Source organism: Hyaena hyaena, unplaced genomic scaffold (assembly GCF_003009895.1).
Source record: "Hyaena hyaena isolate Hyena2069 unplaced genomic scaffold, ASM300989v1 scaffold_234, whole genome shotgun sequence".
NCBI classification, from domain to species: domain Eukaryota; kingdom Metazoa; phylum Chordata; class Mammalia; order Carnivora; family Hyaenidae; genus Hyaena; species Hyaena hyaena.
This window is the reverse complement of record NW_024080865.1, coordinates 1,134,778-1,160,828: the sequence shown is the minus strand read 5'-3', so window position 1 is coordinate 1,160,828 and position 26,051 is coordinate 1,134,778. Positions and strand designations below refer to the sequence as shown.

The following is a 26,051-nucleotide window of genomic DNA, read 5'->3' as shown; positions in this document are numbered from 1 at the left end:
TGGTCATCGGCCAGGTATCCATTTAGTAACACTGAACCATCATGCAGGAATACTACATACTACCCATAAATATTATAAAGACACTCAGCCTAATTTAAATTTGAATGCTCACCAATTAAGTAAAAAAGATAAAAGGTACACTATGATAGTAGGTGCATGAAAAATACCACATACCTTGCTCCAAGGCGTTTTGCTAAGAATATCAATGATTCTTTTTCTACTCCTGTACACTGGCTGAATGAAATAACACAATCCTCTAAAGGAGTCGTTCCTGCCATTAGTGAGACTGGCGTGAAGAGAGGATTTGACTTCGGATCAAGTAAAGTCTGACAGTCTAAACAAATTGCCTTTTAAAAACAAGAGAAACAGTAACAGCAACCTGAAATAAGCAACCAGTGGTTAATACTGGGTTAGTTACAGTAGCAGTAATTTTAGTTTAGATGAAAAGCAATTTTACTTTTTTAAAAATTTTTTTTAATTTTTATTTATTTCTAGGAGAGAGAGAGAGCAAGCGCGCGCACGCGAGCGAGTGCGTGAGCAGCGGAGGGTCAGATAGAGGGGGAGATACAGACTCTGAAATAGGCTCCAGGCTCTGAGCTGGCAGTCAGCGCAGAGCCCGACGCGGGGCTCGAACCCACGAACCGCGAGATCATGACCTAAACGAAAGTCGGATGCTTAACCAACTAGGCCACCCAGGCACCCCAAGCAATTTCTCATTCTCAGTGTATTCCAAATTATAGTACTAAAAAAAAATCAAATCATTATATAGGATGTTAAGATCAGTCAGGTTTAACATTAAAATTATGAAATATTGCTTTAAATTTTTGTTCTCCCAAAGTATTAGTTTTTAAAATTTCCTCTTAATTCTTGGAAAGTTTAAAAAAAATGGTGAAGTTACCAGTGTTGAGCCAGTGACAGAACAATACAAAAGTGCCTGTCATGCTTTGGTTGTGAGAAAACAAGTAAGACTGAACCAGCATGAGGTGACCTGGAGTAACTTTCTTAGAAGGAAAGTTGCTTTTCTGGCCCCGGGGAAACAATAAGCTCTACTCTACCAGGATCAGGACCAAGAAGCTTGCACATTTTCAGGTCTTAGAATTTCTTTTGCTAAAAGCAAAATCTAAACTGTGCTCAAACATAAATGCCAATATACCTAAATTGCACCGCACTGCCTAGGAAATACACATGAACACTTTCGGCATCTGACATCCTTCAACACTACATTTCAACTACTCCAGGGTTTTCTTACCAGCCACATATTTGTAACGACTTCTCCCACAGTTGCCTCTACTTCACATCCCAGCAGAGGAACCACAGCATAATCAGCAACATTTCTGCTCTGAAGGGAGATAATTTTTCCAGCATTTTCTCTTATGATGCTTACAATATTAGATTCAGTTTCATCACTAAAACCTGCAATAAGGAAACTCTTTTGGCTAAATAAACCTTCTTCAGAAATTGTAGAAGCATCAGCATGGCAATGAGTGACAGAAGACTGGTTTTCTTCTTGCAGGGAAATATGAGTAGAGTCATTAAAGGGCTCAACTTCAGACTTCGCAGTTTCAACTGGAAAAGACAAGGAAATGTTTTCTAGCAGATAATTTTTTTTTAAGGTAACATGGAGCCTAAGAATTGTGACCACACTTACATAAACTAAGGCTCGGTAAGTACACAATGAAGAAAAGACATGAACCAGAGTATTGTCAGTGTTTCTATCTTCCAATAGGAATGATAACAGCAATCATGCTACAGTTCTAAATGTTCCTAGTATACTAAAAACTTCCAAATAGCTGAAAATTTTGAAGCTCCAATAATTCTCTGGGCCTATCTCAGTTCCAAAACTGGTTTCAATAATTCACAACAGAATAGAGAAAATATCATTAAGGAAAAAAAAACCAGAAGTAAACTCTTAAGATTTTCATATTGATATTGCAGCTACTTAGCTACTACTATATGGATTTGAGAGAACTGATTAAGAACCCGAGCAAATGGTCTCAACTATTTCATTTTAGAATCAAGTTGGCTGATAGGTGGGCAGGAAAAAAACACCTGTGTGTAAAAACATAAATGTCAGAAACTAAAATATATAATCCCTACTATGGAATAAACATTGTCAAATCAAGGCTAAAAGTTTAAAAGGTCAAAACTCAGTAAGTTTTTTAGAAACTCTAGTGGTGTTATGTATAGGGATTGGCAAACTATAGCTTAGGGGCCAAACTGGGCCCATAGCTTGTGAGTTAAAAATAGTTTTTAGGGGCGCCTGGGTGGCTCAGTCGGTTAAGCATCTGACTTTGGCTCAGGTCATGATCTCACAATTCATGGGCTCGAGCCCCGCGTCAGGCTCTCTGCTGACAGCTCAGAGCCTGGAGCCTGCTTCAGATTCTGTGTGTGTGTCTCTCTCTGGCCCTACCCCGCTCATGCTCGTTTCTCTCTCTCTCAAATAAACATTTAAAAAAATGGCTTTTATATTTTTAAATGGTTGTAAAAACAATCAAAACAAAATAGAATACAGAGACAAAATATGACTGACAAAGCCTAAAGTATTTACCATCCAGTCCTTTACAAGTTTGCCACTGCTTTATGGATCTAAACAAGCCTGGAAGCTATTGACGGATTCTTCATTTATTCATCTGTATTGGCAGTGTGCTGAGATCCTTTACATGCATGTAATCAGTGCTTGCCACACTATGAGGTTGATTTAATACCAGTATATCTATACCCTTTCTTCAAGAGGAATCTCAGGTTTAAGGAAGTTAAGTAATTTGCCTAAAGTCATACAGTTAACTGGCAGAAATGATAGCCATGGCTGACTTTAGAGTCCATATTATTATAGTGCCACCTTCTCATTTCTATCCTCATTTCCAATAGACATTAATATCATAATTTTTAAACCATTGTCATATAAAATAAAACTTGTAAAACTTTATAAAAAATTTTTCCTACTTCATACAAGCATTTAGGTTACTCTTATTGATACTCTGAAGAAGCACAGTTTTATCTAGAGCATTTACTGATCATTAGATCAGAACACTCTTTGGCCTTCAGTTTCATTATATAAAGAAAAAGAGTTAATAGTGTATTTATAATTTCAGAAATTATGTGAGGATTCATAAGCTTAGAAGGAAACAAAGGAGATATGATACACAAAGGCAATATGAAAATACAAAATATCCTGGGAAGTATTATTTATAATAGCTATTCTTTTTTATTTTTAATTTAAATTCAAGTTAGTTAACATATAGAGTAGTACTGGTTTCAGGAAAAGAATTTAGTGCTTCATCACTTAGATATAACACCTAGTGCTCATCCAAACAAGCGCCCTCCTTAATGCCCATCACCCATGTAGCTCATTCCTCCACCCACTTCCCCTCCAGCAACCCTCAGTTTGTTCTCTGTATTTAAAAGTCTCTTAGGGTTTGCCTCCCTGTTTTAAAATAGCTATTCTTAATACAAAAAGCCTTTTTTGCATTTATAATTATTTTCCAATCACATCTAGAAGGGAAAAGAAACAACTTTGTTTGATGTCTATATCCTGCTGGTGAAATGGAAGATGGAAACCATGTGGAATTTTAAACTAATACATAAAAAAAAACCTGGCAAAACTAAGTTCTTATAAGCTGTAAGTAAAACCCTCAAGTTATTAGCATTTTCTACAGTGGTCCTTTCCATTTATTTAAGCGACAGAACCGCTTTTTCCATCAGATCTCATTTAGGAGCTCAACAGACACTTCTTGATAAACCAAATACTGAATAGGCATTCTCAAAAATAATTTTGCTTTAAGAACTATAAAATACTTGATTACATTCTTTCTAAGGGGCTTGGGGATTGTGAGGTTCACTATCATTAAACCCTTTCAAAGTAAGTAGACAAATAACTGCCAGAGAAAGGAAGATTTGAGAAACTAATCACCTGGTTCCACCAAGTACCCCTGGCTGAAGGATAATGCATAGAACTGCTTTGAGTCAATCTGTGGCTTTGCATGCCAAAACATCCTAGAACCTGAGGATCTCCTGACATAATGTACTACTAAAACATAAACAAATAGGCTGACAAAAACCAATTTTTCAATATACCATTAACAGAAATAGTGTGGGTAAAAAAAAAAAAAAACAAAAAAACAAAAACCAAACAAACCAACCCAAAATTGGACTGGTAATAAGGAAAGAAATTAAATCAGTAATCAAAAAACTCCCAACACACAAAAGCCCAGGTTCGGACAGCTCCACAGGTGAGTTCTACTAAACATTTAAAAAAGAGAAAAAACCTATTCTTCTTAAACTATACCAAAAGATAGATAAGGAAGGACAACTTTGGAATTCATTCTATGAGGCCAGCATTATCCTGATACTAAAACTAGATAAAGACACCACTAAAAAAAAGAACCACAGGCCAATAACCCTGATAAACATGAATGCAAAATCATGCAAAATAAAATATCAGCAAACTAATTCAACAATACATTCAAAAAACCTTTCACCACAATCAAGTGGGATTTATTCCTGGATGGTTGATATTAACAAATCAATCAACACATCACATCAACAAGAGAAAGATGAAAATCATATGATCATTTCAATAGACAAAGAAAAAGCACTTGACAAAGTAGGACAATCACTGATGGTAAAACCTCTCAACAAAGTAGGTCTAGAGGGAATATACCTCAACATAATAAAGGCCATTTATGAGAAACACAGAGCTAATATCATCCTTAATGGGGAAAAACAGAACTTTTCCCCAAAGGTCAGGAACAAGATAAGGGTATCCACTCTTATCACTTTTATTCACCATAGTACTGGAAGTCCTAGTCACAGCAATCAGATGAAAAAAAAAAAAAAAGGCATCCAAATAGGTAAAGAAGAAGCAAAACTTTTACCATTTGCCAATGACATAATACTATATATAGAAAACCTGAAAGAATCCATCAAAACATACTAGAATTGATAAACAAATTCAGTAAAGTTTCAGGATACAAAAATCTGTCCCATTTCTATGCACCAATAATGAAGCAGCAGAAAGAGGACTAAGAAAACAGTACTACTTAATAAGATACCTGGGAATAAGTATAACCAAAAAGGTACAAGACCTGTACTCTAAAAACTATGTAACACTGATTAAAGAAACTGAAGACAACACAAGAAAATGGAAAGACATTCCATGCTCATGGATTGGAAGAACATTGTTAAAATGTCACTATCCAAAGCAATGTACACATTTAATGCAACTCCTATTAAAAAATCAATAGCATTTTTCACACAACTAGAACAAATAATTCTAAAATTTGTATGGAATCACAAAAGACCTCAAAAAGCCAAAAGAATCCTGAAAAAGAAAAGCAAAAGCTGGAGTTATCACAATTCTAAGTCTTCAAGTTATATTACAAAGGTATAGTCATCAAGACAGTATGGCACTGGCACAAAAACAGGCACACAGGTCAGTGGAATAGAATAGAAAATTCAGAAATAAACCCATAATTACGTAATCTTTGACAAAGCAGAAAGTAATATCCGATGGGAAAGAGTCTCTTCAACAAATGGTGCTGGGAAAACTTGACTGCAATGTACAAAAGAATGAAATTGGACCACTTTCTTATATCATACACAAAAATGGATTAAAGACCTAAATGTGAGACCTGAAACTATAAAATTCCTAGAAAACAACACAGACAGTAACCTCTTTGACACAGGCCATAAAAACTTCTTTCTAGATAGGTCTCCCGAGGCAAGAGAAACAAAAGCAAAAATATACTATTGGGATTACATCAAAATAAAGAGCTTCTGCAGAGAAGAAAAAAATCAACAAAACTAAAAGGCAGCCTATGAAATGGGAAGATATTTGCAAGTGACATTTCCAATAAAGGATTAGTATCCAAAATATATAAAGAACTTCTACAACTCAACACCCAAAAAGCAAATCCAATTAAAAAATGGGCAGAAGATGGGGCGCCTGGGTGGCTTAGTTGGTTAAGCATCCGACTTTCGCTTAGGTCATGATCTCGCGGTTCGTGGGTTCGAGCCCCGCGTCGGGCTCTGTGTTGACTGCCAGCTCAGAGCCTGGAGCCTGTTTCAGTCTGTGACTCCCTCTCTCTCTGACCCTCCCCTGCTCGCGCTGTCTCTCTCTCTCTCCTAGAAATAAATAAAACATTTAAAAAAAAAAAATGGGCAGAAGATATGAAGAAGACGGTTCACTTCTCTAAAGAAGAAGACGGTTAAAGATGTCTAAAGATGGTCAAAAGACATATGAAGAGATGGTCACTATCACTATCAGGGAAATGCAAATCAAAACTGCAATGTGTTATCAACTCACATGTCAGAAAGGCTAAAATCAAAAACACTAGAAACAAATTGTGGTTGAGAACGTGAACAAACGGGAACCCTTATGCACTGTTGGTGGGAATGCAACTGGTGGAGCAACTGTAGAAAACAGTACGGAGGTTCCTCAAAAAGTTAAAAATATACCCTATGATCCAGCACTTGCATTACTAGGCATTTATCCTAAGGATACAAGAACACTAATCCAAAGGGATCCAAGAGCCCCTATGTTGACGGCAGCATTATTTACAACCGACAAGATATGGAAGCAACTCAAGTATCCAAGATTGATGAATGGATAAAGATGTAGTGTGGGCATGCACCTGCATGTGTGTGTAACACACACATACACACACACAAATGGAGTATAATTCAGCTATCAAAAAGAATGAAATCTTGCCATTTGCAATGACACTGATGAAGCTAGAGAATATAATGCCAAGCAAATCAAGTAACTGAAAGACAAATACCATATAATTTCACTCATATGTAGAATTTAAGAAAGATAACAATGAGACAAAAGGAAAAAAATAAGAGAGACAGGGGTGCCTGGGTAGCTCAGTCAGTTAAGCCTCCAACCCTTGATTTGGCTCAGCTCATGATCCCAGGGGTTCATGAGTTTGAGCCCCAAGTCAGTCTCTGCACTAGCAGACAAGAGTCTGTTTGGGATTCTTTCCCTTTCCCTCTCTCTGCCCCTCCCCTGCTTGTGCTCTTTCTCACTCTCTCCTAGAAATAAATAAAACATTTAAAAAAAAAAAAATGGGCAGAAGATATGAAGAAGACGGTTCACTTCTCTAAAGAAGAAGACGGTTAAAGATGTCTAAAGATGGTCAAAAGACATATGAAGAGATGGTCACTATCACTATCAGGGAAATGCAAATCAAAACTGCAATGTGTTATCAACTCACATGTCAGAAAGGCTAAAATCAAAAACACTAGAAACAAATTGTGGTTGAGAACGTGAACAAACGGGAACCCTTATGCACTGTTGGTGGGAATGCAACTGGTGGAGCAACTGTAGAAAACAGTACGGAGGTTCCTCAAAAAGTTAAAAATATACCCTATGATCCAGCACTTGCATTACTAGGCATTTATCCTAAGGATACAAGAACACTAATCCAAAGGGATCCAAGAGCCCCTATGTTGACGGCAGCATTATTTACAACCGACAAGATACGGAAGCAACTCAAGTATCCAAGATTGATGAATGGATAAAGATGTAGTGTGGGCATGCACCTGCATGTGTGTGTAACACACACATACACACACACAAATGGAGTATAATTCAGCTATCAAAAAGAATGAAATCTTGCCATTTGCAATGACACAGATGAAGCTAGAGAATATAATGCCAAGCAAATCAAGTAACTGAAAGACAAATACCATATAATTTCACTCATATGTAGAATTTAAGAAAGATAACAATGAGACAAAAGGAAAAAAATAAGAGAGACAGGGGTGCCTGGGTAGCTCAGTCAGTTAAGCCTCCAACCCTTGATTTGGCTCAGCTCATGATCCCAGGGGTTCATGAGTTTGAGCCCCAAGTCAGTCTCTGCACTAGCAGACAAGAGTCTGTTTGGGATTCTTTCCCTTTCCCTCTCTCTGCCCCTCCCCTGCTTGTGCTCTTTCTCAAAAAAACAAAAAAAAAAAAAAAAAAAGTAATAAGAAAGATAAAGCAAGAAAGAGATTCTTAAGTAGAGAGAAATGGTGTTTATTGGAGGGGAGGGGAGTCAGGAGATGAGTTAAACAGCTGACTGGGATTAAGGAGTGCACTTGCCATGATGTGCACCAGGTGAAGCATGGACTTATTTAATCACTAGATTGTATATATGAAACTAGCATAACATGTTAACTCACTGGAATTAAAAAAAATAAAAAAGATAAAATACTGCAAATTCCCTCCTAGAAATATGATAGGCTAGACATTCAAAACCCTCTCATTAAAAGCACTTGAAAATACAGGATAAAATATTAAAGGCATCAGTACAAATGCAGAACTGAATTTTCAAGAAAGCAAGGGAAATCCTCAAGGACTGAAAATGAAGTAATAGCTTGAACCCAGAGCAGAGTGGTTACTAAATCTTTTTTTTTTAATTGTATAATATTTATATATTTATAGCTCTCTCTACTTTTATTTATTTTTATTTTTTATTTTATTTTTACAAAGTTTGTCAAATTAGTTTCCACATAACACCCAGTGCTCATCCCCACCAGTGCCCTTCTCCATGCCCAACCCCCCTCTCCCCCACATCCATCAGTCCTCAGTTTTTGTCAGCATTCAAGAGTCTCTCATGATCTGCCTCTCTCCCTTTCCCCCACCATTTCCCCCCTTCTTCCTTAGTTAAGTTCCTCCTAATCCTCCTATACATGCAAACATATATTTGTCCTTCTCTGCCTGACTTATTTCGCTCAGCATAACACCCTCAAGGTCCATTCATGTTGCTACACATGGCCAGATTTCATTGTTTCTCACTGCCATGTAGTATTCCTGATATAGATAAACCACATCTTCTTGATCCATTCATCTGTTGATGGACATTTAGGCTCTTTCCATGTTTTAGCTATTGTGGAGAGTGCTGCTATGAACATTGGGGTACATGTGATCCTATGCCTCAGCATTTCTGTATCCCTTGGGTAAATTCCTAGCAGTGCTATTGCTGGGCCATAGGGGAGTTCTATTGTTAGTTTCCTGGGGAAACTCCACACTGTTTTCCAGAGGGGCTGTACCAGTTTGCATTCCCACCAACAGTGTAGGAGGGTGCCTGTTTCTCCACATCCTCGCCAGCATCTAGAGTTCTCTGATTTGCTCATTTTAGCCACTCTGACTGGCGTGAGGTGGTATCTCAGTGTGGTTTTGATTTGTATTTCCCTGATGAGGAGGGATGCTGAGCATCGTTTCATGTGTCTGTTGGCCATCTGGATGTCCTCTTNTTGGTTGCCTATTAATTTTCTGGGTTGTTTCCTTGGCTGTGCAGAAGCTTTTAATCTTGATGAGGTCCCAGTCATTTATTTTTGCTTTTGATTCCCTTGCTTTTGGGGATGTGTCAAGTAAGAAGTTGCTGCGGTGGAGGTCAAGGGGGTTGTTTCCTGCTTTCTCCTTTAGGGTGCTGATAGTTTCCTGTCTCACGTTCAGGTCCTTTATCCATTTTGAGTTGATTTTTGTGCATGGTGTGAGAAAATGATCTAGTTTCATTCTTCTGCATATTGCTGTCCAGTTCTCCCAACACCATTTGTTAAAAAGGCTGTCTTTTTTCCACTGGATATTCTTTCCTGCTTTGTCAAAGATTAGTTCGCTGTATACTTTTGGGTGAGTGGTTACTAAATCTAATGGTCACCCTGAATCTAGTTTTCCAGAAACTTAGACTCTCAGAATTTATGAACATCACATGGAGGGAAACAAGTTAAGCCTTTGGTCTCACACAAATTAGAGGTGGGGCGGAGTACACAATGAGGAAACAAACCCAGAAACCCTAAAGGAAAATGCCTTTAGTTACAATGCAGACCAAAATCAACCAAACAACAAAAAATCTACCTTGCAAAGGAGATGACCAGTATACTTGACTTTGGCTTTGGGTCAAGGGGGAAAAAAACATCTCTCCTGAGAATTTGTTATCATAGGCTGGGTCCTCAAAGTAGGTAAGGGTACAAATTTACACTAGCCTGGTCCAAAAAACATCCAGCCATAAACTGAGATGTGTCCTGAGTTGGTAAATTCTTAGACTTTTGGCAGATTTAAATATGAACCCTTTCTAGAGGAAGAAACCCTCACCTTCAAGCTTCTTAGAATTCCCAGAGTTCTAATAAGAATGAGTTTACAATATCACAAAGACATGAAGAAACTAGGCATCATGACAAAAAAGAGAACTACTTCTCCCCTCCATTCAGATACTGCAGTATGTTTAATGTGTTTCAAGAAATAATTAACAAGACATGAATACAGAATAAGATTATTAAAAGAACCAGAACTTCTAAGAACTGAAAAAAATAATTATCGAAATAAAAAAATGAATGGGTTAAACACATTAGGCAATAGTTGAACAGAGAAACAGTGATGTGGAAGGAAATCCTGAAGAGATTACACATAGTAAATCACAGAAAGACAAAAAGATGAAGTTAGAAGAGCAGGTTAAGTGATCCACACACAGAGCTAATGGGAGTTAGAAAATATAGAGAGTGGGGAAGAAGCAATATTCAAAGAGGTAACAGATGAAAAATTTCCTACAAAAGAATAACAATTAGACTGAATGACTTCTTATCCACCAGCCACAGAAACAGAGGACGATAAAGTAACATCTCCAAAGAGCTCAAAGAAACTGTCTAGGACTATATTCAGAGCAGAACTATTTTTTAAGGCAAAGGCAAAATAAAGACATTAACAGAAACTGAAGGAATTTCTAAAAGATAGATTTTATAGGAGGAAAGAAAATGATTCCAGAGAGGTCTCAGATGCAACAAGAAATGGGAAGCAAAGAAATCGCTAAACATGTTGGTAAGTCAAAACAAATATGGGCCACACAAAACAATTGAGTGTCTAATTGTGAGATTAAAAAAGACAATGAAAATACTAGCCCCAATCACATAAACGGAGTATACTAGTGACTGTGTGTAGAGGGGTCTGATTAGCAATGATGCTGAAGACAGTGTTATAATATTCTTGTATTCAAGATGAAGATCAAAATTCTGATTACCTTTAGATTTCAAGTTATGAGGCACCTTTAAGTTCCAAGGGTAATCACTGAAAATAACAGATCTAACTTCTACATTAGTGGAAGGAAGACAGGGAATTGGGAGACTGAGGTTAAGACGGGGCAAGCTCAAGCTATCCAAAAGAAGGCAAAAATGTTAAACAAGGAAGCATAAAAAATGGGACAGAAGGCACAAAATAAGATGATATAAAATAAAAAAAAATATATCACACATAACAATAAATGTAAATTGACCAGATTTATAGTTAACAAGTCAGTCACACTAAGTAAATACTGACTCACATGAGGCAAGGATAGTTGTATTAGTATCAGATAAAACAGATTTTAAGGAAAAAAATGAGGATCGTCATGTAATAAAACATCAAGATGTATTAAAAAATTAAATCTGATAGAACTACATGGAGAAACGATCAAAGCCACCATGATGGTGGTGGAATTTAACATCTCTATTTCATTCATTCAGACAGAGCAGACAAAATGTGGTGTCATATGCATGTATAGAAACGTCCATGCAATCACAGAGGCATGGGTAAGAACAATCTCAGCAGTACTGTATGCACTGGCAAAACAAACAAACAAAAAAAAGACAATAAAAATGTCTATAGGTGGGAAAATGGATAAATGGTGGTGTATTCACAACTAGTTACTTGGATTAGATCAATTTCTCTCATGGTTGGAGAATAGCAAAAAAGTACTTACCATATGTCATTTACATAAGTTAAAATACACAGAAATTAAAGAAGATATACATTGAATACAGATATATACACATGTAAACTACAAGGAAAATGGGGAGACTCACAGGAGGCTTTTGGTATCGTAGAATATTCTATTTTTTTATACGTTGGTAGTAGCATATGGCTATGCATCACATTATTCTTTGTATCTTTTTTCAATGTATTAAATATTTCATAATAACTTTTTCTTTAAAAAGAAGAAATGCTGCTCACAACTCGTCACTGGCAGTTTTCCTTCCCATTCTGGGAAGACTACATACGAGGTCACAGTCCACAGTGCAGCACTGTACGCATTAAAGATCACAATAACCAAGTAAGAGGTAATTAATTACAAGGTTAAAATAGAACTTCATGCTGTTTGTTACAAACTCACACAAAGTGAGGCTGATATATAAAACAGATCAAAGTGGAGACAGTGAGTTAAAGAGAGAAGAGGAGGTCAGAGGGTTCAGCACCCCTTGGCCTTTCCTGCTTACAAAAAGTAACAAACATAAAAATTAAGGAAAGAAAAGGTTTAACTTAAAATCTAGAAAACCTGGTAGAAATCACATATGTATGTATTCTACATCTAAAACACTTCTTAATGACTGTAAACAATAATCAACTATTTATTACCTCCTGTTGTGTTATTATTTACATATTGAGAAAGCAGATCTTCATCAGCTTGCTCATGTTTTCCGTCAGGAGTACCGTCTTTCTTGGAGAAGCTGTTGTTCTTTTTTAAAAGGGCTGTTTGACTTTCAGGTTTATCGGAAACCGGAATTTCCACTGGCTGGTAGTTAGCATGGATATATGGCTCTTCAGGAAGCATATAACCTTTACTAAAACACTCCAGCAACCATTTTGCTCCCACTACATGAGGCCTACAAAAATAGCACATAATTATATATTAGTTTAAACTATAAAGACCATCATCCCACTCGCCATGCAGTTTCTATAACTGCGTGGATATGCAATTTTGAGAAAAATCATTACAAAGTAGAAAATGCTTTGAGATATAAAAACTGACAAAACCTGTGGGCCGATTTATCCCAAAACTGCTTCAATTCATCATCATAATCTCCCACAATAACATGAGTTACATCTTCATTGAGCTGATTAAAACGAACTCCACCTCCACTGTTAATAAGCCTTCTCAGTTTATCTAGCTTTCTGCCACTAAAACCGCAAAGATATATCTGCAAAGAAAGAAAATATTTACTTTAGATTAATGCATTGAAGATGGTTTATTTCTCAACAGAAACACAATTATTAAAAAAAATATAAATCTACTGTGTATAAGACAACTCGTATACATTTAAAATACATTAAGAATGGAATATATTCTGAAACTTCAATTTTTTTTAATTCTGAATTTTTTATTAGTACTTCTTCACAGTTCTATAGCATCATCATTCTTCACAGTAGACACCTGATATGTATTTTGAGGCTTTAATAAAATAGAAGCTAGAATTCAAGTATCTTTTGAATATTAGTGCACAAAAATGTTTAAAATACAGATAGCTTCTTAAATACTAAAGATCTTACTATTTGTAAATTTTAGATTATAGAAATAAACTGGACTTTATATGTCTGAATTCAGAAAGACAGGGTTTAAATTTTGGTTCGGCTGCCAATAATTAACTACATGACCATGATAAGTTACTTAGGCTCTCTAAATCAAATTTCCTACCCATAAATTGAGATACCTTTTACACAGATTTGATTACACAAGATAATTTAAGTCAAGCTGAGGGCACTGCTTTGATAATACATATACAATAATTTATTTAAACTATGTATTTAAACCAAATTTAATAAATAAAAAAATCTTTTTCATCACTATTTTACATGTGGCTTTAAAAAAATTTCTTACAAATGACAAATCTATTCCTAACTGAATTTATATCCCAAATTAAATAACCTCCATTATTAGCATATATTTTAACAAAAATGAGGAATCCTAAATTTCCTATAAAAATAATTAAGAGTCATATCCAGAATTGGCAGGGTCTAGGATAAAAAGATTATACAGGACACTCTCTGTTCTGCTAATAAGTTTAAAAAAAATTTTTTTTAATGTTTATTCATTTTTGAGAGACAGAGAGAGATGGAACATGAGTAGGGGAAGGGCAGAGAAAAAGTGGAAGATAGAGAATCCAAAGCAGGCTTCAGGCTCTGAGCTGTCAGCACAGAGCCGGATACGGGGCTTGAACTCATGAGCCATGAGATCACGACCTGAGTGGAAGCTGGACACTTAACCAACTGAGCCAACCAGGTGCCCCATAAGTTGTTAAGTTTTAAAAGTATAGAAGGGGGGGGCGCCTGGGTGGCTTAGTCGGTTAAGCGTCCGACTTTCGCTTAGGTCATGATCTCACGGTTTGTGGGTTCGAGCCCCACGTCGGGCTCTGTGCTGACTGCCAGCTCAGAGCCTGGAGCCTGTTTCAGTCTGTGATTCCCTCTCTCTCTGACCCTCCCCTGCTCACGCTGTGTCTCTCTCTCTCTCCTAGAAATAAATAAAAAACANAAAAAAAAAAAAAAAAATAAAAAAAAAAAAAAAAAAAAGGATTAGAAGGGTAAGGTAATGTGCCCAATTTCTTCTCTTAACAATAAAACGGGGTTAAATCTTTGCTACTGAGAATTAACATATAGCCTATATACTGTACAAGTAGGAAAATTATATATATTTATATATTTTTTAAAGTTTATTTGCCAGGTGAGTCCTGAGAAACCCATGGAAATGGACCATGAGGGAGGCTCATTTTGAGAGAGAGTGAACGTGCAAGTGGTGATAGGGCAGAGAGAGAGGAGGAGAAAGACAAAACTGCTGACAGCATGGAGCCTGATGCAGGGCTGGATCCCACAAACCGTGAGATCATGACTGGAGGTGAAATCAAGAGTTGGACACTTAACTGACTGAGCCACCCAGCCATGCCTACAAGTAGAAATATATTAAATAAGTACTCAGCTCTAGGAGATATATAGCATATGGTATTTTTGTTAAGGCACTTATAAGATATTCGTACATTAAAAAATTAAGTAGCCCAAGGGACGTTAAACAAAGCACTACGTCTAATGGTTAGGAATATAGGATTTGGAGTAGATGGCTGTCTACTTAATGTCTGTGTGATTCTAAACAAGAATTTTAATCTGCTAAGCCTCAGCCTCAAGGTAATACCCATTTTAGAGTTGCGGGAATTAAATGAGATTATATACAACATATTAATATATACGGATTGATTAGCAAAGTATAGCATACCAGAAACACTTATAAAGTGACAGTTATAAATGAAAATCCATTAAGTGGCTCAGAAACGAAGTGCTCTCAAAACGGAGTAGAAAAATTACTGTACTTAGGACAGCTCAGAATTGAAAATAATAAAAACTCTGAAAGCTACAAATGAAGGCACATCCCAGGCAGAGACCCTGACAGCTGAAGGACAGACATGGCCTAATGTCTGCATCTGCTTAGCTAGGCGGAAGGGCTTATGCAGATAAGGAGCAAGCCCAACTCTGAGGCGTCTTCAAAGTTAGGCTAGGTAGTACTGATATCTAATTTCACTGCATGTATTACACAACAAAGACCTACCCGACAACCATCTAATAAATCTTCAGGTGCTTGAAATGCACTGACATCCAGATTTTCTAGATTTTCAAGTGTAGGCTCCACTTTGCTATTAAGAACTGAATTACATATCGATTCATTTATGCAACTTGCATTGATGTTGGAAATATGGCTGACATCTGAAAGAGTACGACCTACATATCAAACAAAGATATAGAAATTTATGGAGATAAAAATGTGATTACTTATTTTTCTATAGATTAACTTTTCTTATACACAAAGGGCTGTAGAATTCCAAAGTGTGTAATTTCCAAAGTAAGATTCAAATGTTTTTACCGAAGTCTTAGTGGCCAAGTATAAGAAAAAAAATGAAACTGTTTCATATCTTATTCAAATAAAAATATATCTAATACATTTTAATTGTGGCTTGCTTCCATTAAAAATCTGAAGTTATTGGCTGTAGGGTCCAGGAAAGAAAAAAGCATAACATCTGCTAAATCACCAACATGGCACCTATAAGACAGAAATGGTTTTAAATTTTTCTATTAATACCGATGGTTTCTAACAATTGCAGCAAACTAATAAAAACGTCTTACTATTTGGACATTGTCGAGTTTTGAAAAATTCTTTCAAGTCCTTAGTATTCTTGATTTCTTTAATCCTCTTTTGCATTCAATCAAAAAGAAAAAAAATATTCGTTATAAAAAATACATTATAAAAAGAAATGCCAGGAGTTCTGGACTAATTTTCATATAATTTAGTTATTATACAATTATGCCTGGGAGCATATCAACAAAGGATGACATTCCTTACTATATCTCACTGATTCTATTTACAAATCAATTCTTACATAGAAAACAGTGTTAAAGATGACTGTTTAATTTCACTGAGACTTACTATCAACTGTGTTGATCTGGCCAGTAGGAGTGGAAGTATCAGGCACAGTCTTTGTTTCCGGTCTAGGCTCTGTCTTGTATATGGATTCATCCTGACAAAAACCTTTGTCAACACTGTCAAAAAACCACTGTGTGGTCACACAGTGTACATTCCATTTCTTGGCACATTCATATTTTTGACCTATTATGTTCATTAAGAAATAAAGAAAGAAATGTAAACCATTAAAATTTCTCTGTAGAAATATTCAAAGTAGGACAGGTTATGGGAAAAAACTCACCTGAAACAAAATTAAAGTTACCACTAATTATTCTTACTTTCAAACAGTATGCTATACAGTATATTAAAAAATATTTTAAGTTATTACCCAATTATATTTTCCATGTGTTGTGTAAATACACATGCCATAAAGGGGGTTTAATCTCTAAAACCTGAGTAATTTATGGGGCACCTGGGTGGCTCATTCAGTTGAGAGTCCAACTCCAGATTTAGGCTCAGGTCATGATCTCAGTTTGTGGGTTTGAGCCCCATGTTGGGTTCTGTGCTAACAGCACAGAGCCTGCTTGGGATTCTCTCCCTCTTTGTCCCTCCACTGATCGTGCTCTCTCTCAAAATAAATAACTACACATTTTTAAAAATAAAATAAAACTGAGGAATAAATGTAGGGTAACTGAAATATTAGACTTGGTTTGAGTATAGCCTCCATTGCTAAATTTCTTTAAACCAGTTTCTTAATCTGTAATCGGGGAATAATTCAAAGAAGTGTGTGGGTTTAGTAAGACTGCAGAAAACAACTGTGAAGATTGTAAATGCCTATAATACTAAAAAAATACCATTTTTGGGGTGCCTGGGTGGCTTAGTCAATTAAACATCACTTTGGCTCAGGTCATGATCTCATGATTTGTGAGTCTGAGTCTGACATCAGGCTCTGTGCTGATACTTTAAGCCTGCTTGGGATTCTGTCTCCTTACCTCTCTGCTCCTACCCCACATAAGATCTCTCTCTCAAAAATAAACGAGTAAACTTAAAAAACATATATACCATCTTTGAATAGATTATTCCAATGTCAACAGGATTCAACTTGAAGTGCAAATAGGCAAATAAATTATAGCTTTAAAATCTTTTTATTGCCTTAAAACAACTTTTAACACAATGTACTTTGAAATAGTATCATAGAGAAATTGAGGTCAGAATGTAATAAACAGTAACACGAGAGGATTTTTTTGGACATTCTTAAGAGCCAAGGGATAACCTGCCTTCAGATTCAGAAATCCAATCGCAATTACCAATGCTACTCACAGTATCATAATTGGCTATACCTAAAGTTCTGATTTAAGGACAATTACCAATTACTTTTAGCAGTTGTCTAGTTTTGTCTCTTATCTAGGTAGTTTATTAAAACACAGAAAAAAGAGATAATAAAAGCATTAAGAAAATTCTTCTCTCATCAATTTGTACATATTTTAAGGGAACTGGTTAAAAAAACCCAAAACTTCCACAATAGATATAAAGGTTACAGGACACCAAAATTAAATGAAATTTTAAGGAGTTATTTTTTACTGGTAATGTATTTTTCTTTTAAATTTTTGTTTTTAATTTTTAAATGTTTTTTTATTTATTTGTTGAGAGTCAGAGAGAGACAGCGCCAGCAGGGGAGAGTCAGAGAGAGAAAGAGAGATACAGAATCTTAAGACAGTCTCCAAGCTCTGAGCTAGCTATTAGCACAGAGCCCGACACAGGGCTCGAACCCACAAACTGTGAGATCATGACCTGAGCCGAAGTCGAACGCTTAACCGACTGAGCCACCCAGGCGCCCCATTAGTTTTTTGGGTTTTTTTTTTAATATTCATTTATTTATTTTGAGAGAAAGCGCACATGTGAAAGTGCAGGAGGGGCAGAGAGAAAGGGAGAGAGAGAATCCCAAGTAGGTTCCGCATCGACAGCAAAGAGCCAACTTTGGAGCTTGATCCCATGAACTGAGAGATCACAACCTGAGCTGAAACCGAGTTAGAGGCTCAACCAACTCAACACCCCAGGTGCCCCTGGTAATGAATTTTCTTCTTTTAACTGCCTTGTGTGCTGCAAGGTATATCTTCAAGTTACAACTTGTAATTCATCTAATAAAGCTGATTTGTTCAATTAAAAACTAAGCCAAGCCTTTTGTCGTTAGAAATGTAATTTAGCTACATCTATCCAAATTTCTTGTCCTATAAGTTTTTTCATTGACATGGATAAGCCTGGATAGTCATGTAATTTTTCTACAGATTGTGAACCAAAGTATCTTTGTAAGATTTCAGGGGAAAATAATGTAACAGATTTATAACATATCAGAAGCAAAAGGTCTTCTGTAAACATCTTCAAATGTTAAATCCTAGAGAAAATTCTGTATTTTCTCACATACAGTTTTACCTTTTGGTTCTTGCACAATGAGGTGTGTACACTCATTCATTTTCAGTTGCCCTGTGTATTGACCTCCATGCTGAACTGTGAGTTGCTGAACTGTCTTTCTTTCTAAGCCACACAAGCCAGTCACACAGATTGTACAACCAAGAAAAATAGGACACTTGAAGTCTTCCATGTTTACGTCAGTATATCTGGCTATTTTTCTGGGGAAAGTAAGTTACAGGGAAAAAATAAACATATTAATATACTAGTTTAAAGTCTGCCAGAAGAATAATGAAAAACAACAGACATCATTGAGACTTTCCCCATTTTTTAGGACTCTAATCTTGGGGTTTTAATCATCTTCAAGAAAAGGGAAACTGACAAATTACTCATCTTGCTCAACACCATGTCACTAATAAAAAGTAATACTTCAGATGGAGCTTCTCAAATAAAACTGTTTTGAGAGAAAATATATTTCATTAACTCTTTAAATCCATGCGGGTCAAAGCAGTGTGTTTTCCAAAATTTTAGGTCTGAAATCCCTACAAACGCAAACGATCTTGGTTGCCTACTAGAAAAATAAGACTTTTTATCCTTCCATTATATGGGTAATAAGCAAAGATTTTTGGCTGAGTACCAACAAAAATATCATTACAATTTTGTCTCTGTGCAAGACAGACATGCTGGGAATGCAGGCTCCAATAAGAAGACAGGTTTAGGATATGCTGGACAGTGTTGAGAGGAAGACTGGAAAACTACCTATTCCTAAGGTCCATGAAGGCAAGCAGGTATCCTGCTTTGCTCACTATGTGTATCTAATGCCTAGCTCAGGCCAGGTACATAAAGTGAGCTTGATTCACATTTACAGAAGGACCACAACCTAGTTGTTGGTTTACATTACATAGGTTTACATTCAACCTAACATAGGCAGGCGTCTTTGGGAGGGAATACAATTGCCAAAAAGGCTAATTCAGTCTCCATCTTAATATATGGGCAGAGTAGTGGAAGGATAATGCAACTTAAAGAGCTATAGTTGCTACAGTGATCTTCTCAACTATTTTATAAGCAGTTACTGCTGCAAACAATTTTATTATCAAAGCATTTCTTACCTTGTAGCTAATATTAAATCAATAGCCTACTCTACCTATCAACTAATACCTTGATAATAAGAGTCTGCAGATTTTGCTCTCTTGTTTTCACTCAAGGGTAATAACCCCATTTTTTGTCCCTGAATAGCAAATCCCGAAAGGATAACATAAAACCTCCCCTATAAAAACCCACAATAAGCCAACATGATCAAGTGTATCATTTTTTTTAAATCTAGAAAATATCTAAATGTCCTTCTTACTTCTCTTGTGACTTCTCCCAAAGTGTTTTAACCCAAGAAGCAAGCAAAATAGGTTTCTTTAGGTTTGCAGCAACTAAATATTTTTTGCTGCCAACTTCTCCTGCAATAAGGTGAGTTACTGATATACTAAGATCTTTGCATACGTGTCCACCCATCATTTGTACGTATTTATGAACTTCTTCCTGTAAACCCAAAAGAAAGTACGTTAGTACTAAAGCAAACAGTATCTCTACCATTTTTTATACAGAGACTCACAAATATCTTGTGTCATTGTTAGCTTGAAGGCACAAATGTTTCTCACCACTATAAAGTTAAATAATCAAATTACTTTTTGGATAAAGATAAATATGAAATATAAAGTAAAAAATAATTACCTTCACACATTATTTTCCTATATTTGCTTCTTTCAACTCCATGAGTTTTTTTCAAATATAAATTTTATAAATTACATATAAAAATATGTATTTTATCTCTTAGAAAGCATTATCCAATTATTTCTTACCTTGGAGCTAATGCTAAACCCACAGCCCATGCTACCTGTCAACGTTTTTTTTTAATAAGATTAACCACCTAGAGTGGAAAAAATGTGACTCAAACTCATCAACTGCAGAGAGGAAAAAGGGAGTTTTCTTTCAAGTAGTCACTTTTCAATTAAACAGCTGGTACTGTATTCGTTAAAATAGAAAAGATGTACACTATTGTATACTGACTTTGTTTAAGCCAAGAACACCAACTACAAAGTCTTTCCAAGTGTCTCCTACATAGCAGAAGATTAAGTGTGGAGATACATGTATGTATGTATAGATCATGATACTCCTCAACACTTACCCTTTTGTCTTTCTCCAGGCTTGTACAAGATACAGTTACATCACACATAACCATATTATAGACTGGATATTCAGCTCTTGGGACACATCGTTGGTGGTGCATACAAAATGAGACTACTTGAGGGCCAACAATTCTGCAGCCAAGCTATAAAAAGAGGAGAAGGTTTAGTATGTAGGAAAAGACGTCCTGTATTATGAAATTACATTTTGTAACATTTACCAATTATTTATACAGAAGGTGATGACCACTGCAGAAAAATCACCAAATTGTTCTAAGAAAATCTGTTTAATTTGTCAGGGACACTACACATTAAATAAGCACACATGCGAATCAAACAATGCAGTCTATCAAAAGAAATAAGCTTCAAGAGCCACATCAGTCAAAGCTGCCACCAAATTTTAATCTTTGAAACAAACACAGCCTTAACGGTAGGATGTATGAGTAACAGTTTTATGCTATAATAATTAGGAAGTATCCATATATATTTTTTAAATGAAGTACCAAGCCAATCAAGCAGTTTAAAATAATAAGAGCCTCACTGACCCCCTTCTAAAATACCTACACTGTCACACACACAACATAATCCTAGGCAGTTTCTACACCTGTGTTTTAACACTTTGTCTTCAACTCAATGTCTTTCCAAGTAAGACACACAAAGACTTCTCTAAGGTATTACAGATCGCTTAAAAGTGACCTTTCATTTTCAATGATAACTACGTTAAGAAAAGTGACAGTCTTGCTCAACATCAGCACATTCAAGCCAGAACTAAAAAGTCTGTGGGTGATTTAAATCACTGATTTAAAGATCTACAAGGCAAAAGATTATGGCTATCTTTTTGTTCAGCCATAGGAAATTTTGACTTTTTAGTGCTATTGATTCTATCTGACCAGGAGTGTTATTTCCAAAAGGAGGGTAAGACCAACAATGCTTTTGGCAAAGGTGGGCACAGACCTTCCATAAATTGTGTAGACACTGCATCTACCTACTCTTCTATGTTTTCTTCTCCTTCAAACAAGAGTCACTTCTTTGTAATCTGCATGGAATTACAGCCAGTATACTTTTATTTCAAGGCTTCTCTCTTGTCCAGACACCAAAAATGTAATGAGTCAGTAGACTCTGGAATCAACAAAAAGAAATAAGATGGCTCATTGGTATATTGCAATACTCATCTCTCAAATGCTTCTTTCTTAGCATATGTTTCAGACCTTATACAAGGTACAGGTACTAAAATTCTGTGTGTAAGGGCACACAGCAAAGACAGGAAGTAACCAAGAGTTATGTTCAGATCTTTTCTTGCTCTTTACTGAAAACCTTGCAATCAAACTGAGTTAAAGTAGAAGTTCATCACTAAAATGTTTCACTACTATAGGGTTCACTTAAACTAAATGAAGTTAAATGTCCTGAAATACAAAAACTTACTGTAACATCATTAGCCTTTCAAAGTATTATTCTGGTTGCCTATAACCAAAGGATTCCTCTCTATTCATAATTTGCATAATACTTCATGGTCAGTAAAGAATTTATATCCACTGAAGCAAAAACAACACAAAAGCAGACTATGGAAGGGACACACTAAAAGTTAGCAAACCTTTCTGAGGTGATCAAAGACATTGCCACTAAATGGGTCACAGATATAAAGTGACTTATCATTTTCCTTTATGTTCAATGCCTCTTCTTCTGTAATAATCTGAAGATACTCGTCTGATTGGAATTCTTTTATTGACTGAAAGAAAAAATGAAAGAATGCATCTGAAATTTTTCACCTGTATTTACGTCCTTTGAACTTAACCTTCAAAATCCATCTCCAATCCAATCTTTTCCCCTTTGAAAGCTACCATCATCTCTTCCCTAGATCTCTGCAGAAGTTTCCCAAGTGGTTCCTTCTCCCTTCCTCGCCCTAAATCTATTCTCCACACAGCAGCTAGTAATCTCTTTAATAATACAAATCAGGTGATGAGTCTGGGCCCCTGCCTGTCTCCCCACTATTACCTTCTACCACTCATCTCTCGCTTACTCTTCTCTAGCCTCCTGCTTTCTTGCTGGGCCTGGAACAAGCTAAGCATGACCTCATTAGAGATCTTCCTCTTGTTCCCACTACCTGGAATATTATTCTCCCGGGTCTTTACCTGATTTGATCCCTCACTTCTATCAGATATGCTCAAATGAGGGGCGCCTGGGTGGCTCAGTCGGCTAAGCATCTGACTTCGGCTCAGGTCATGATCTCCCAGTTCGTGGGTTCGAGCCCCGTATCAGGCTCTGTGCTGACAGCTCAGAGCCTGGAGCCTGCTTCAGATTCTGTGTGTGTGTGTCTCTCTCTGACCCTCCCCTGCTCATGCTGTGTCTCTCTCTCTCTCTCTCTCAGAAATAAATAAAACATTAAAAAAATTATATTTAAAAATGGAAAAAAAAGATATGCTCAAATGAAAAAGAAAAAGTAAAAGTCTTTACAATGGCCCTCAAGGCCTTTTACATGACATCTTCACACGTACTCTCTTAATCACCCCTTAGTATTCTTCCCCCATCCCTTGTTCACTACAGTATAGACACACTATTGTTGGATAGACACTCCAAGTAGTTTCTCAGGGGCCTGTGTATAGCTGTGCTCTCTGCCTGAAAGCTTCACTCCAGACATACGCACGGTTAACTATATCACCTCCTTCAAGTGCACTCAATTATCATCTTCTCCATAAAGCCTTCCCTGATCACCCTCCACTTAAAACTGTACCCTTCCCTCCTCCCCCAACAAACATCCTCTAGAACCCATTAACCTGTTTTGCTCTTCCCTCATCCCATAGCACTTAGCACCTTGTAACACATTATAGAGTTTACTCATTTATCCTGCCTGGTTTATGTCTCGTCTCTCCTGCTAAAATAGAACGTAAGCTCTGAGAGAGTATGGATCTTTGCCTGCTGTGATCACTGACGTATCCCAAGTACTTGAACAGTCCTTAACAGGTCACGACACTCAACTATTATTTGCTGAATGAACTTTAGAGAAAAACCTGCTACAATAATGTTTCTTAAACTTCAATATACACAGTAATCACACTGAGGATCCTGTTAAAAGGCAGGTGCTAATTGGAAAGTCTCAGTTGGGCCCAATGTTCTGCATTTCCAACTCTATTGATGCTACTGGGGTCTGTGAGTAGCCAGGCTCTACAAACCCCCTACATCTGCCCATATTACACTGTACGTAATGAAACACAGGTTTAACGCCAAAAACTGAAGTGATACCAGTACACAACAGACTCAAATTTCTTCAACACACAAAGGTCTACTCTCATTAGTACACACAGAAAGAAATGTAACTTCCAAGAACAGGTGTGTTACTTTCAATAAAACTGTCATCATAGATTTATGCTCTCCAAAATACACAATAATGATATATTTACATCAACCCCAAAAATATGTAACAACACCTCTATATTAATATAGACTACAATAAAACTTCAAAAAATAACGAAGACATAAGAAACCCAATAAATCAAAAACACTAAAAAAGAGAAAATGAATTCATAGCATCAAACAAGGAGTTTCAAGCACCCTTACCTCAAGAGCTTCAAAAAAACATTCGGAATTGTCTGAAGACTTTACAAACTTCACAAGAAACGGTTCTCTGTCGTTTCTGGACATTTTTGAACTGTCAAAACAAGGGAGCCATTAGCAAGGACAAAAACACATCTCGTATGAAGTTAAATGTTAAAAGCAGCTATTTTTCCGGGCAGACAACAACGGCCAAGGATAGACATTCTGGCTTTGCCCATGAATTCGCTCATCAGTTTCTAAGAAACGCTGAATGTGGGCAAAGTCAAGAAAAAAAGAGGACAATAACAATCCTTGCAAATCAGAAAACGACGTTAGTGTCCCTAAGCTGAATACATTCAGGGCGCTTGTTATGGGTCTCTAAGACCCCCTATGGACATGGGGCATTCAGCTGCGCTTAGCTTAAAGATACACAGAACGAAACTGTCCACGACCCTCGAGGTTTGTTCGATCCTCAGTAAATGGACTTCAACATATAAGTGGAAAACCGGTTAGCAAGGTCATGTCCCCAGAAGGCCGAATGCTCCTGCTCGCCAGCTCCCAGAGAAAGGCCTGACTCTAGGTCCAAAGGCAGCCACGTTCTCTCCGGCTTCAAAGCCTCACCCGCCGGTACCAGGGCCGTTTACACGAGTGGGGGAAACTAAGGCCCCGGAGGCCAGTGGAAGTGTAGCGCCCCTCCAATCAGGGTGAGGAGGGAGCTGGGTCCTCTCTCCGTGCCTACTCACCTCGGTGGAGCCTGGGGGTCTTCGGGCAGCGAGTTAGGGGGCGCGTGGCCAGGAGGACGGTGGCTGGGGTCGGGCGCCAGCTCGGCGCACACCCACCGCAGCCGGCGGCGCCCCCGACCCGAAGGAAACATAAGAACCCGGAAGTTGCTGAGGCCGCGAACCGACTTTCGCGCCAACCGCGCGGAGGCGCCCGCCTCTTCCGGAGGCAGTGACGCAATCCGCAGTTGCGGGAGGAGGGCGGAGATGTTTAAAGTCGTGGTGGCGGTCGGATCCGTGCTGTTGCAAGCTCGGTTACGGGTTACCGGGATTTAGGGCTTTGGCTGGGGTGGGTGCGGGGGGGGGGGGCGGGGTGGGCGGCGCTGGGCTCCCCCGGGCTCCCCCGGGAGTTGACAGACTGCTCACTGGAAGACCTGACACATCGAAAAAATAAAGCCCTGGGGAAAAGAGGGTTTCCTTAATCAGTATTTTACACCTGCCGTATGCCAGGCAGTGCGCGTTAAACCATGCATTATGGTTCAAAACAACTCTATGAGGCAAATAGTGATATCTCCGTTTTACAGATATGAAAACGGAAGCTTAGATCAATTAAATGAGGTAAGGTCTCACAGTAAGTGGTAGAATTAAACTGCATCAGAGTCTTTTTGATTCTACGGACAAGGTCTTTTTTTTTCCCTTCAGTGTTGCAGGAATATAAGCACCACCTACCCCAGCAAAATGACGTGAAGGGAAGAAAGATGTCAGGATGACTTGAACTACACACCTAGTGCAAAGAGGTCTTTGAGATCTTCAGTGTGCACGCCTCCCCTCTGCCTCCTTCAATTAACCCCTCACTTTCTCTAACTCCTGGAGTGTTGGGGATACTCTGGAGTGGACCGTAACGTCCAAATGGCAAAGGTCAGTGGGAGAGGAGTAAAATGGAACTGCAGCATCTTGCCTTGTTGATAACAAAACAAAAGTGCTTAATTCTTTGCTCTTGAGATTGAGAAGCTCATAACTTTAGGTTAAGTAATATGAGAGTTTAATACCATGTA

At 37.4% G+C, this 26,051-nt stretch overlaps 1 protein-coding gene across 2 annotated transcripts in view; it reads right to left on the bottom strand.

Moving 5' to 3' along the window:
* TOPBP1 (DNA topoisomerase II binding protein 1) overlaps nucleotides 1-25,143 on the bottom strand; it is a 69,291-nt gene extending 44,148 nt beyond the window's left edge. Inside the window, exons 1-12 of one of the 2 annotated variants that reach the window (XM_039243856.1) lie at nucleotides 25,021-25,143; nucleotides 24,302-24,392; nucleotides 22,341-22,475; nucleotides 20,752-20,895; nucleotides 19,924-20,105; nucleotides 18,600-18,796; nucleotides 16,194-16,373; nucleotides 15,321-15,490; nucleotides 12,767-12,930; nucleotides 12,368-12,615; nucleotides 1,250-1,566; nucleotides 175-347 (exon numbers count right to left, since the gene is read on the bottom strand). In XM_039243856.1, the coding sequence (XP_039099787.1) occupies nucleotides 175-347; nucleotides 1,250-1,566; nucleotides 12,368-12,615; nucleotides 12,767-12,930; nucleotides 15,321-15,490; nucleotides 16,194-16,373; nucleotides 18,600-18,796; nucleotides 19,924-20,105; nucleotides 20,752-20,895; nucleotides 22,341-22,475; nucleotides 24,302-24,385 (1,994 nt within the window). In that variant the 5' untranslated portion in view covers nucleotides 24,386-24,392; nucleotides 25,021-25,143. Of the gene's footprint in view, nucleotides 1-174; nucleotides 348-1,249; nucleotides 1,567-12,367; nucleotides 12,616-12,766; nucleotides 12,931-15,320; nucleotides 15,491-16,193; nucleotides 16,374-18,599; nucleotides 18,797-19,923; nucleotides 20,106-20,751; nucleotides 20,896-21,703; nucleotides 21,869-22,340; nucleotides 22,476-24,301; nucleotides 24,393-25,020 lie in introns of those variants that run through there. The other variant, XM_039243857.1, reaches the window with a different exon arrangement.
* Between the last annotated feature and the right edge of the window lie 908 nt (nucleotides 25,144-26,051).